Here is a 14,126-nt window from a genome sequence, read left to right on the forward strand (position 1 = left end):
GGGTTTACCCCAACATATGGGGTATCATCGTACTCAGGACAAATTGGACAACAACTTTTGGGGTCCAATTTCTCTTGTTACCCTTGGGAAAATAAAAATTTGGGGGGCTAAAAAACCATTTTTGTGGGAAAAAATTATTTTTTATTTTCACGGCTCTGCGTTATAAACTGTAGTGAAACACTTGGGGGTTCAAAGTTCTCACAACACATCTAGATAAGCTCCTTGGGGGTCTAGTTTCCAATATGGGGTCACTTGTTGGGGGTTTCTACTGTTTAGGTACATTAGGGGCTCTGCAAACGCAATGTGACGCCTCCAGACCATTCCATCTAAGTCTGCATTCCAAATGGCGCTCGCCTTCCGAGCTCTGCCATGTTCCCAAACAGTGGTTCCCCCCCACATATGGGGTATCGAAGTACTCAGGACAAATTGGACAACAACTTTTGGGGTCCAATTTCTCATGTTACCCTTGGGAAAATACAAAAATGGGGGCTAAAAATTAATTTTTGTGGAAAAAAAATGATTTTTTATTTTCACGGCTCTGCGTTATAAACTAGTGAAACACTTGGGTGTTCAAAGTTCTCACAACACATCTAGATAAGTTCCTTGGGGCGTCTAGTTTCCAATATGGGGTCACTTGTTGGGGGTTTCTACTGTTTAGGTACATTAGGGGCTCTGCAAACGCAATGTGAGGCCAACAGATCATTCCATCTAAGTCTGCATTCCAAATGGCGCTCCTTCCCTTCTGAGCTCTGCCATGCGCCAAAACGGTGGTTCCCCCACACATATGGGGTATCAGCGTACTCAGGACAAATTGGACAACAAATTTTGGCATCTAATTTCTCCTGTTACCCTTGGGAAAATACAAAACTGGGGGCTAAAAAATAATTTTTGTGGGAATTTTTTATTTTTTTATTTTCATGGCTCTGCGTTATAAACTGTAGTGAAACACTTGGGGGTTCAAAGCTCTCACAACACATCTAGATAAGTTCCTTAGGGGGTCTACTTTCCAAAATGGTGTCACTTTTGGGGGGTTTCAATGTTTAGGCACATCAGTGGCTCTCCAAACGCAACATGGTGTCCCATCACAATTCCAGTCAATTTTGCATTGAAAAGTCAAACGGCGCTCCTTCCTTTCCGAGCTCTGCCATGAGCCCAAAGTGGTTTATCCCCACATATGGGGTATCAGCGTACTCAGGACAAATTGCACAACAAGTTTTGGGGTCCAATTTCTTCTCTTACCCTTGGAAAAATAAAAAATTGGGGGTGAAAAGTTCATTTTTGTGAAAAAATATGATTTTTTATTTTTACGGCTCTGCATTATAAACTTCTGTGAAGCACTTGGTGGGTCAAAGTGCTCACCACACATCTAAATAAGTTTCTTAGGGGGTCTTCTTTCCAAAATGGTGTCACTTGTGGGGGGTTTCAATGTTTAGGCACATCAGTGGCTCTCCAAACGCAACATGGCGTCCCATCTCAATTCCAGTCAGTTTTGCATTGAAAAGTCAAATAGCGCTCCTTCCCTTCCGAGCTCTGCCATGCACCCAAACAGTGGTTTACCCCCACATATGGGGTATCGGCGTTCTCAGGACAAATTGTACAACAACTTTTGGGGTCCATTTTCTCCTGTTACCCTTGGTAAGATAAAACAAATTGGAGCTGAAGTAAATTTTGTGTGAAAAAAGTGTTCATATTTATTTAAACATTCCAAAAATTCCTGTGAAACACCTGAAGGGTTAATACATTTCTTGAATGTGGTTTTGAGCACCTTCAGGGGTGCAGTTTTTAGAATGGTGTCACACTTGGTTATTTTCTATCATATAGACCCCTCAAAATGACTTCAAATGAGATGCGGTCCTTAAAATAAAATGGTGTTGTAAAAATGAAAAATTGCAGGTCAACTTTTAACCCTTATAACTCCCTAACAAAAAAAAATTTTGGTTCCAAAATTGTGCTGATGTAAAGTAGACATGTGGAAAATGTTACTTATTAAGCATTTTGTGTGACATATCTCTGTGATTTAAGGGCATAAAAATTCAAAGTTGGAAAATTGTGAAATTTTCAAAATTTTCGCCAAATTTCCGTTTTTTTTTCACAAATAAACGCAAGTGTTATTGAAATTTTTTTACCACTATCATGAAGTACAATATGTCATGAGAAAACATTGTCACAATCATCAGGATCCGTTGAAGCGTTCCAGAGTTATAACCTCATAAAGGGACAGTGGTCAGAATTGTAAAATTTGTCCCAGTCATTAACGTGCAAACCACCCTTGGGGCTTAAGGGATTAATAAGTTACAGCAGAGTAGGGTCCGGCCAAAAGATTCTACCTGGTTATGGTGGTGGATTAAAACATCTTTTGACCAAAACAAAAGCTGCTCTGTATGTGATTTGGTGATTAGACCTGTAAACGTGTGATTGGTGAGGATGTGGTGCAGAAGTGGAGTTTTCCCAAGAAGAGAGGGTGATGGGACTGTGGAAGGTTTGAGGGGGTGGAGGCGGGGCTGAGGAGCCTTGGCTTAGTCTGAAGGGGGCCCCCAAAATTTGGCCAGTATGGGGCCCTGAAATTCCTAAAGGAAGCCCTGCATATGCCAATCCAGCCTGCAATACAAGAAAAACACCTTTTATTATACTCACCTACGGGGTGGTCCTGTCCGATGGGTGTTGCTGGTCTTAGTCCGGTGCCTCACTTCTTTCGATGTGTCCTCCTTCTGTGCTTCGTGTAGATGACGCGTCCTACATTATCCACGCAGTGTCCCTTCTCAGTGTACTTCTCTGCCCTGACTAGGGCACAGTAAAGTACTGCAGTGCACATGCGCTGGGAAAGGTCAAAGAGCCCTCGGACATGCGCACTGCAGTACTTTGATCTGTCCTGCTCAGGGAAGAGAAGTACACCTGCGATATTGGGGAACACTGTGTGGATGATGTAGGAAGAGTCATCCACACAAAGCACAGAAGGAAGACGGCATTGCAAGAAGGTAGGCACCGAAGCAAGACCAGCGACGCACATCAGACCGACCAGCCGCATAGGTGAGTATAATAAAAGGTGGGTTTCTTTTGTTCCAGGCCAGATTGAGGGCACATATACAGCATATTAGAATACTGAATATCAGGGATGAAAGATGGTGTCTTATCTCATATGGGACAAACCTGGTGACACGTTCCCTTTAATTCAAGATTTGGAATTCTGGATTTCGGCATGTTCAATCTAATGGAGAGATAAGCAGCCACCAGACATATGACAGTGGCTCATTCCTCTTTATCCATGCTGAGAACATGCACACTTGGTCACAATTTCATTTACACATTCAGTGTGTCTGTTCTGTTTCGGGGAACAGACAAATGGATGGATGTAATGTTCAAAATCGAGCCATGTATGGGGGCTGGGAGCAATAGCCAACAGCTGAGTTATACGGCCACATAAAGTCATCATTACCCCTACAGCCCTACCATCTGTAAGAAAAACTGCAGAATAGCGGATAACTTGCTAATTGCCAGGGGTCTGAGCATATTTAGAGAAAAGCATTATTTCTAATTAAAACCAGGACGGACCCAAATGTGAACGGAGCCTACAGCAACTCAGTCACAAGGCAGTAAGTGTCCATTGTAACATTCTATCCATTCAGACTGAACTCACTACTAGGCATGGCGGAGTGAATGCAGTCGCCACAACCAAATAAACCATAAAGAAATTATTAAAGAAAAAAAAAGTAATTTCTTTCTTTTCTTTGTAAGTGCCATTTAGCTTTCTGTTTCTCCTAAACTTCCCATGGTATGAAATGATACGCACTTTACTGCTTGAAACATTTGCTTTTCAGGACTCAATGCAAGCTGAGTGAATCCCTCTGTCGCCTGTAAGGGTATGTGTCCACGTTCAGGATTGCATCAGGATTTGGTCAGGATTTTACCTCAGTATTTGTAAGCCAAAACCAGGAGTGGAACAATTAGAGGAAAAGTATAATAGAAACATATGCACCACTTCTGTATTTATCACCCACTCCTGGTTTTGGCTTACAAATACTTATGTAAAATCCTGACCAAATCCTGATGCAATCCTGAACGTGGACACATACCCTAAGGGTATGTCTCCACGTTACGGATGGGCGGCGGTAAAGCCGCTCGGCGCTAAGCCCCGCCCCCTTAATGGGACGCGATCATGCCGGATGTGTTAACTCTTCACATCCGGGATGATCGCGCTCTCCCATAGGGCCCTGTGATATGCCTTGCGGGGACGCTGCGCCCCCGCAAGGTGTACGGACATGCTGCGATCTGAAAAGACGCGCATGTCCGGAGTCGCAGGGCCGCCGCGTGCGGGTTTCCACGCATAGTGGAGACGGGATTTCATCAAATCCCCTCCACTATGCTGGAACATCTGGACGCTGCTTGTTTGACGCTGCAGCTCTGCGCAGCGTCAAACAAGCAGCGTTTCCTTACCGTGGACACATACCCTAAGACTGTGTTCCCACAATGAGTTTTTTTTTTTTTTTAAGACATTTTTTGCTGCATATTCTGAAAAAATACACTGCAAGTAACCAATTTTACTTAATGGGTGCGGAAATGGTTCAGAAAATCTGCAACATCAAAAACTCATAAGGGGAATGTAGCCTAAGGGTATGTGTCCACGGTCAGTAGACGCTGCGTGTTTGACGCTGCAGCGTCAAACACGCAGCGTCCAGATGTTCCAGCATAGTGGAGGGGATTTTTTGAAATCCCGTGTCCACTATGCGTGGAAACCCGCATGCGGCGGCCCTGCGACTCAGGACATGCTGCGCGTCTTTTCAGATCGCAGCATGTCCGTGCTACCTGCGGCGACGCTGCGTCGCCGCAAGTAATATCACAGGACCCTATGGCGAGGGGGTGCGATGATCCCGGATGTGTACAGTACACATCCGGCATCATCGCGTCCCAGAAAGGGGGCAGGGCTTAGCGCCGAGCGGCTTTGCCGCTCCGGCGATACCGCCGGCCATCCTGAACGTGGACACGCAGCCTGAGGGTACGTGTCCACGGGCAGGATGGCCGGCGGTATCGCCGGAGCGGCGAAGCCCCGCCCCCTTTCTGGGACACGATGATGCCGGATGTGTTAACTGTACACATCCGGGATCATCGCTCTCTCCCATAGCGCCCTGTGATATGCCTTGCGGGGACGCTGCGTCCCCGCAAGGTGTACGGACATGCTGCGATCTGAAAAGACGCGCAGCATGTCCGGAGTCGCAGGGAAGACGGATGCGGGTTTCCACACATAGTGGAGACGGGATTTCATAAAATCCCCTCCACTATGCTGGAACATCTGGACGCTGCGTGTTTGACGCTGCAGCTCTGCGCAGCGTCAAACACGCAGCGTTTACTGACCGTGGACACTCACCCTTAGGGTAGGTGTCCACGTTCAGGATTGCATCAGGATTTGGTCAGGATTTTCCATCAGTATTTGTAAGCCAAAACCAGGACTGGGTGATAAATCCAGAAGTGGTGCATATGTTTCTATTAATACTTTTCCTCTAATTGTTCCACTCCTGGTTTTGGCTTACAAATACTGATGAAAAATCCTGACGCAATCCTGAACGTGGACACATACCCTATGGCTCTGTTCACACTTATTTAGAAATTGTTTGTTTTTTTAATGTTCAGAACGGATCTGTTGTATGACTGATGCAAATGGTAGCACAGGGACACCACTTATTATTGTGTGGCCCTTCTGGGTTCCGTGTACGGGAAAATAAAAAAAGATTTTCATGATGTCATTTTCCTTCACGACAAATAATGGAACCCAGATGGACCCATGCTACAGATAGAACTAAATAAACTTCTACAAGATTAACGGAAGATTTCCCGTGGTATTACATTGTCTAGTGGAAAACTACTCTTAGGGTATGTTTCCACTGTCAGGATGGCCGGCGGTATCGCCGCAGCGGCGAAGCAGCTCGGCGCTAAGCCCCGCCCCCTTTCTGGGACGCGATCATGCCGGATGTGTTAACTCTTCACATCCGGGATGATCGCTCTCTCCCATAGCGCCCTGTGATATGCCTTGCGGGGACGCTGCGTCCCCGCAAGGTGTACGGACATGCTGCGATCTGAAAAGATGCGCAGCATGTCCGGAGTCGCAGGGCCGCCGCGTGCGGGTTTCCACGCATAGTGGAGACGGGATTTCATAAAATCCCCTCCACTATGCTGTAACATCTGGACGCTGCTTGTTTGACGCTGCAGCTCTGCGCAGCGTCAAACAAGCAGCGTTTCCTGACCGTGGAAACATACCCTCAGGGTATGTGTCCACGTTCAGGATTGCATCAGGATTTGGTCAGGATTTTTCATCAGTATTTGTAAGCCAAAACCAGGAGTGGAACAATTAGAGGAAAAGTATAATAGAAACATATGCACCACTTCTGCATTTATCAGCCACTCCTGGTTTTGGCTTACAAATACTGATGGAAAATCCTGACCAAATCCTGATGCAATCCTGAACGTGGACACATACCCTTAGGCCGTCTAAAGATGCAATTTCTGCATGTAATGCTTTAGCTAAAGATATTAATATTTTTACATTTGAGGTTTTAAAATAAACTCTGTAGATATAACATGTAAATGAGACATCCTATATATGGATTTTACCGGGCAAATAGTCACTCCATTACAATAGCTTCTTCTGATGATATTCATACATGCAATCAATGCTGCCTATGTCTGCCCTGCCCCAAGCCTGTCACACAGAGGTGGAAAATCACAGTGTGAACACATACAAGTGATAATGATCCAGACTAATCCCCCTACACAGCCAGTAGCTTATATAATGACACTTACCAGAGCAGTTTTACTGAACAGGTTCTTAGATTCTCCTCCTTTTTACAAACTCCTTGGAGCAGTTATAAAGCTCCTGAAGCAGTGCCCAGAGTTAGCATGAAGCTTGGGGTCTCCATGGCAGCCCAGATACACACAGTGTGCAGCCCAGGAAACTGACACAGATCAATGGAAAGTTCCTCTGAGTAATGTAGCTGGACACCAGGGGGCGTATGCGAGCTCTTCAATTTTACGTTGCAGCTATAGGAAATATTACCCAAAACTTTATTGTGGCACGATTAGGTTGAAAGGAAGTATTTTTGTTTTATTACTTCAATCTCATTATTGGTCAACAGTTGCCAAGTAAATTTATAATAGAATGCATAACAGACATTAATATGCAAGGTCAAGATTTTGATGGACTTTGGCAGCGGTCAATAGTATATGAAGACGTAGCTATGCATCTATATCTATCTACAGTATATTGTAGTATAACATTCCAAATTACATTTTGAAGACTGGTCATGGTGGCGTTGGACTATACAAATATCCCTTATAGCTTAGGTCATAGTCTAAGAAATTTCAAAGATGGGAGACTATAAGGCCGGGATCACACACAGCGAGATACGTCCGAGTCTCGCAGGTTAAAATCAAGCTCCGGCACTCCGGAGTGGAGCGTGCGGCCGCATAGCAATACATGGAGCCGCACGCTCCGGAGTGCCGGTGCCAGAGCTTGGTTTTAACCTGCGAGACTCGGCCGTATCTCGCTGTAGTGTGACTCCGGCCTTAGTGATGAGCGAGTGTACTCGTTACTCGGGTTTCCTCAAGCACGCTCGGGTGATCTCCGAGTATTTGTTAGTGCTCACAGATTTAGTTTTCCTCACCTCAGCTGCATGGTTTGCGGCTGCTGGACATCCTGAATACATGTGGGAATTCCCTAACAAACAGGCATTCCTCACATGTATTCAGCATGTCCAGCAGCCGTAAATCATGCAGCTGAGGAGATGAAAAAAAAATCTCCAAGCACTAACAAATACTCGGAGATCACCCAAGCGTGTTGAGGGAGACCCGAGCAACAATGCTATTCGCTCATCATTAGAGACTATTTAATAGGGGAGGACATAATACATGGGTTGAAGATTTAGGAAAATGGCACACATAGGTCTGATGAGGGTTTATATAGAAGAGGGGAGATAAGTGAAAATAGAAACCAGAGATTTAGTGAAGGACAAGTGGGCAGGTTTAGAAGATGGGTAGAATATGTCAATTTTTTTTTAACCTATGATGAGTTTTTGCCCATTCCTATGTATCAGTGTTTCCAATATTCCAGTCCTTACGGCCCACCACAGGTCATGTTTTCAGGATTTCCATAGTATTGCATAGGTGAGAGAATTCCTCATGCCTTAATAATAATTCAATCACCAGTACAATACTAAGGAAATCCGGAGAACATGATCTGTGGTGAGCCATGAGGATTGGAGTTTGGGAAACATTGATACATAGGAATGTGCAAAAACTTATCATAGGTAAATAAAAAAAAAAATCTGAATTCTGCACTTGGACAAAGACATGGTTGTGAATGTGCAACAGGTGCAGGGCAGGAGGCATCCGCATCTACGTTATGTACAGTGCACTGGCAAGCACGTAGCACAAGAGGAGAGGCAGTGGTGTCATTCTGTGGTCAGGCTTGTGGTGGTCAGGCCCCTGCTGATCTTGGTACGGCACAGGTTGCAAATGACCATTTTTATCATCCGCACTTTCATTAAAAAAAGCACTAGACTGGGGAACACCTAACCCTTGCCATGGGAACTTGACGCGTGTGGGTGCTCTGGGGAACAGTTGCCTTCTCCCTTAGGCCGCCCCACTGCCTGTTGTGGTGCTGCAGATTCCTCCCCCTCTGTGCTGCTGTCCGCACTCTGCATGGCACCTCCCCAGGTTGGGTGTGACTTCATTGTCCACCACCTCGTCTTCCACTTCCGCACTCTAATACTCTTGACTTGACATCACTTGTTGACAACTGTGTCTCATCATCATCATCTACCTCTTGAAACCCTAATTGCCTTTCCACACTGTCTTCTTCTGAAAGTGGCTGTGCAAATATATGGGCATCAACGCATACGAGCTCTTCATCTCTCTCTTGAAATATGCAATGCGAGAGGCCACAATCAATTAATGGAAATGTAAAGCGCTCCTCTGAGTGTACGAGTTTGGGATCACTTGTGTCCTGGGACTCGCCATGGTGGGATGAAGGAGGATCAGGGTGAGGATTATGAGGTTCAGACACATGGCTAGCGAGACTGGACTGGGTGTAGCTAGAAAACGTACTGGAAGCATTATCTGCCATCCAACCATCCACCTGTTTAAACTGGTCTGGCTTTAACAGTGGTGTCCCATGCCTCCCTGCAAAGTGGGACAGGAAGCTAGGTCTCGTGGATGAGCATGGTTGTTGTGCTCCCCGAGCTGGCACAGTTTCACCAGGCCCATGGCCTCAGCTTCTGTGTGCACCATCAGCAACACTACCACTTCCCAATATTAAACCCTCCCTAGATGCTTCTAATCCGAAGCTATCCCTCCACTGAATGCAGCTAACTGCGGTTTTACTAGAGAAAGGAACATATTTTTAACCCTGAAAAGGATCTTTCTTTTAATGCTGCAGCAACAGTACACAAATACTGCAATAGCAATATTAAACACTGCCTATCCTATGGGCCTGCTCTAAAATACGCACTCCCTCCTATAACAACTCTCCCTGAATTGCTATCGGAGGACAGTGTACCGAGCATTGCATCACTGGGTCTTATATAGAACCCCACCTAATATGCAGGGTGGGAATTTGAGCATGGTGTTCAAGCACCCGCGATACTTGATTGAGTAATGAGCGTGGTGCTCAATCAAGTATCGAGCAACGGCGAGCACGCTCGCTCATCACCACTCCTGGCCTGACCTTGACAACCTCATATATGGTTATTATGCTGTAGAGGTCGGGTCAGGAGACCAGAAACATTCCAGTAATCCGTGCTGTGTGAATGCAGTCTTATTTGGCTTTCTGGAACATTAGTAGTGTTATAATTGGAATAATTTGAAACTTGTCACTTCTTACTTAATATTTGTCATTTAATTGTAGACTTTAATTGATTAGAACAAAAAACATAGGTCTGAGCTTCCCGTCGTCGATAGGTCCAGAGGAATAAGCAATTGGCATTACAGAAAAGCCTTCACACTAACTTGATTCTGAAATCATGTGAACTGCTCCATTATAGGGCCACAACTGTTTATCCCCGTCCCACATTGATAGTTCTGCATCACGTCACTTGTCTTATTTATTGCATTATTTCAGTGCTGTGCTGTATATAAATATGTGATTCTTCAGAATTTGCTTTAGTCTATGCCTGATGAAGGGACCTGAGTAGTCGCGAAAGCTTGCAATTTGTTACCATCTTTTCAGTTAGCCATTATAAGCTATCAACCACTGAGGACTCTCAATTCTAAATATTTTTCTATCTACTGGCTAACACAGTACCAAGATATTATATTTTTCCTGCAGACTATAAGACGCACATAAATTTTGCAAGATGTTATGTTGTTAAAAAGTGCAATGCAAACATACTATATATGAATGGGTTATGGGATAGACATGATCATTGACTTTGGTTTACACAAAATTACAAATCTTTATTTAAAATATTAAAATTACGTAGACATCAAAAATCACTAGGAATAAATAGAGCTAAGAAGGTAATCCTTATATAAACACACAGTCGCACATAAATAGAAAGGTGTAAACACATAAAGAAGTTATTTCTCCCACATGATGTCATCTTTCTTTAGAGTCATCTGAATCTTTTGCACACTTTTTAACAGTTGGAGGGAGGCCTTGCTGCTAGGGGTTGGAGTGCTTCTTGACAGGGTTTCTTCATTTTTCCTTGGAGTAGGTGGAATTTCTTTTTTCCTTAAGGTAGTTGGTACATCTGCTTTGCAAGCCTCTCCTGCAACAGCTCGTCTGGCATTGGAAGAGAGTTTCTTCATTGACCGAGCTGCTTTCTTAAGTCTTATAACCTGAAAAAACAAAAAGTTTTTTTTTTTAAATTAGGCAATAATTACAGCATTGGTAGTGACGTGCATTACCTACTTAAATGAGAAACTGTCAAAAGACAAAAAGTCGGCTGCTCCGGTGATTTGCGTTTCTGCGCTTTTCTAGCCCAAATAACAAGAAAAATGATGAACATGTTTCGCTATGGAGAAACATAAAATGAGGTTCAATTACCGTATATACACTCGTGTATAAGACGGAGATTTTTAGCACATTTGTTTTGTGCTGAAAACGCCCCCCTTGGCTTATACACGAGTCATTGTCCCAGAAGATAGTGGAGGATGGGGAACAGCAGAGCAGCGGGTCACAGGAGGAAGGAGCTAGCGGCTGCGGCTAACACCTGTGCCCGCTGCTAAAGAGAAATGAATAATCACTGCACTGGCAATGAATATTCATTTCTCTTATAGCGAGCACAGTTACAGCCGCCGGGCTATCACAGGTGGCTGCTCATTAAGGTAATGAATATTCACCTCTCTTCATTCCCATAGGCGTGGCTAGCGGTAAATATTCATTACCTTAATGAGCGGGGACATGTGATCGCTTGGCCGCAGGAGCTCCTGGCACCAGAACAAGATGCTGCGAGGGTGCGCAGGGAAGGTAAGTAGGATGTTTTTTTTTTATGCTTTTCTCATGGGGGCCATGCATGCAAGGATAGGGATGTGGAACCATGCAGACAAGGATGGGGATAAGGAGTCACCTACACAAGGATAGGGTTAAGGAGCCACACATGCAAGGATAGGGATAAGGAGCCAGGCAGACAAGGATGGGAATAAGCAGCCACGCAGACAAGGATGGGAATAAGGAGCCACGCAAATAAGGATGGGGATAAGGAGCCATGCAGACAAGGATGGGAATAAGGAGATATGCAGGCAAGGATGGGAATAATGAGCCATGCATACAAGGATGAGAATAAGGAGCCATGCAGACAAGGATGGGAATAATGAGCCACGCAAACAAGGATGGGAATAAGGAACCATGCATACCAAGCTTATACTCGAGTCAATAAGTTTTCCCATTTTTTTGTGGCAAAATTAGGCACCTCGGCTTATACTCGGGTCGGCTTATACACGAGTATATACGGTACTTGTCTGCTTTCCTTTCTTAGATTGAGTTCTCACAATGAGATTTTGATGCTGCATATTTTCAGTAAGCAAAAAAATTTCAGTGTCTTACAGTTCCAGCAAAGTGGATGGAATTTATAGAAATCTCATGCAAACTACGGTACTTTTTTTTTTTTTTTTTTTAACACAGCATAAACTGACTTGCAGTGCATTTTTAAATTCAGCAACTATTCAAGAATACACTGAATTTTATGTGTGAATTTTCTGCATAGAATTGCATTAGATGCGGGAGATCTGCAGGTAGGAAAAGGCATGAGTTTTTAGTGCGTTTCCAGTGCAGATAAGCATTAAAAACCGAACATAACTGTGTCAATAAAGCTTTCTCAAGGCCAAATACAGGAAGTAATAAAAACAAAGCAGCTTTAAAAGAAAAAGAAAAAAGAAAATCCCACAGCATCAAAAATGCGATAACCTAATTTATTTAATAGATGCAGAAAATCAGCACCATCAAAACCTCAGCAAATGCTCATTGTGGGAAACCAGCCCAAACCGAAGGCTTACAGACCATGCCTGTATGCTATAGTTCATGATTTTTTGTTCTGATGTTTGAAACCCTGAATGAACCCTTCCGGAATGAAGCTAGATATGACAGATATAATGAGCAGAACTGCAGGTCTGCACTATTTTTGTGCATGTATAAAAAGTTGACATAATTTAGAAAATATTATTGTCACAAAGATTGCATAATAAGTAGAAGAAAAATCTATTTAGTTTCTCACATTTGCTTGATGTCTTTTAAGCTTGAGAATTTGGTCACTTTTCGTTTCCATCTGTTTGACGAGACAATCCATTTCACGCTCTAAATCTTCACGTAAATCATTGTCCTTTGTATCATTTATCTGTTTCAGCAGCTCTTGATAGTCACTTAAAGGGGAAACATATATAATGAAAAGATGATTCACCATCTTATTACAACACATTACATTTCAGACTGAAAGGGTTATTCCCAAAATATTAATTCATCTCCTTACCATAGGATATTACTGATCTCAGGGGGTCCAACCACAGATGGGGGCACTGGAACCCGGGAAGAGGTATGCATGAGTGACCTTCGCTCCTTTATTTATGGGACCGCTGGCAATAGCCATGAGCTGTTGTGCTTTCTTCAACAATCCAACAGACAGAGGAGCTTTCAAAGTGGGGCCCTGTAGAGCCCAGTTCCTGGGTTTCAGACCCCTGATGTTTGAATGGGTCCTAGCGGACAGACCCCCAAAGGGCTCAGTAAGTTATCAGCACCATGCTAATGGGAAAAGTCTGAATTTTGGACAAGCAGCATGAATCGATGAACCCTTTCCATCAGCTGTCAGCAGTTAAAGGGGTGTTTCTATTTTAGAAAACCCTAGTATTCCAGCTGCAGTTTGTTTAAAGAAGACCAAAACTGTATTTCCTCACCAACCCCAGTGCTGAGTCTCTGCCATTGCAATCGGGGTCTGCTATTGTCTGCAGCGCTGACGTCCCTTGATTAGCATTGCAGCCAATAACAGCTACCCGAGCCCCGCTGAGCCCACCAATTGGCTGCATTGCTGTTGAAGTGATGTCAGTGCTGCAGGCAAAAAGAAACACCGGAACAGCAATAGAGACTCTACACTGGACCCAGGGAGGGTGAGAAAGGCTAACTTTACCTTGGTTGAGGAGATCCGTCTTCTGGTTGTTGTTTAATCTTTATTTTCAGTTAATGATATGCTCGTACTCTGGGGTGACCTGTGTGTGTGTGTGTGTGTGTGTGTGTGTGTGTGTGTGTGTGTGTGTGTGTGTGTGTGTGTGTGTGTGTGTGTGTGTGTGTGTGTGTGTGAGATCATGTGGTGCTCTGCTTAGATATTCATCAGTATGGCTTCTGACAGGTCACCAATCCCTCAGTCACCAGCCCCCTAGTTTACATACTTAATATAATATGTTTTGAAAATAATGTCACATTCAGCAAGCAGGTGCTGGCCAAAAAAAATTATCTCAAAATAGCACTGCCGGCGCCATTTTGCTAGAGGAAAAACAAAAATGGTCTCCAATAAGATGCCGCTGGCAGCGCCTGCGCAGTAGCCTCTATTGGATAGCCGATACATGCTACTGCGCAGGCGGCGCCATTTTGAGAGAGAATTTTTTTTTTCTGAATACATGTATAATCACCAATAAAAATAATACATGGGCATTATAGA

The 14,126-nt window shown here is 44.1% G+C and overlaps 2 protein-coding genes across 6 annotated transcripts in view; both read right to left on the minus strand.

Moving 5' to 3' along the window:
* LOC143807719 (uncharacterized) overlaps positions 1-6,915 on the minus strand; it is a 345,126-nt gene extending 338,211 nt beyond the window's left edge. The window contains exon 1 of the mRNA XM_077289578.1: positions 6,790-6,915. The gene's annotated coding sequence lies outside the window, so the exon portion shown is untranslated. The remainder of the gene's footprint in view (positions 1-6,789) is intronic.
* Positions 6,916-10,411: 3,496 nt separating this feature from the next.
* Positions 10,412-14,126, minus strand: part of CEP57L1 (centrosomal protein 57 like 1) — a 44,674-nt gene continuing 40,959 nt past the window's right edge. For all 5 annotated transcript variants that reach the window (XM_077289584.1, XM_077289582.1, XM_077289583.1 and 2 more), the window contains exons 10-11: positions 12,696-12,840; positions 10,412-10,821 (exon numbers count right to left, since the gene is read on the minus strand). In XM_077289584.1, the coding sequence (XP_077145699.1) occupies positions 10,561-10,821; positions 12,696-12,840 (406 nt within the window). In that variant the 3' untranslated portion in view covers positions 10,412-10,560. The remainder of the gene's footprint in view (positions 10,822-12,695; positions 12,841-14,126) is intronic.

This window comes from Ranitomeya variabilis, chromosome 2 (genome assembly GCF_051348905.1).
Source record: "Ranitomeya variabilis isolate aRanVar5 chromosome 2, aRanVar5.hap1, whole genome shotgun sequence".
NCBI classification, from domain to species: domain Eukaryota; kingdom Metazoa; phylum Chordata; class Amphibia; order Anura; family Dendrobatidae; genus Ranitomeya; species Ranitomeya variabilis.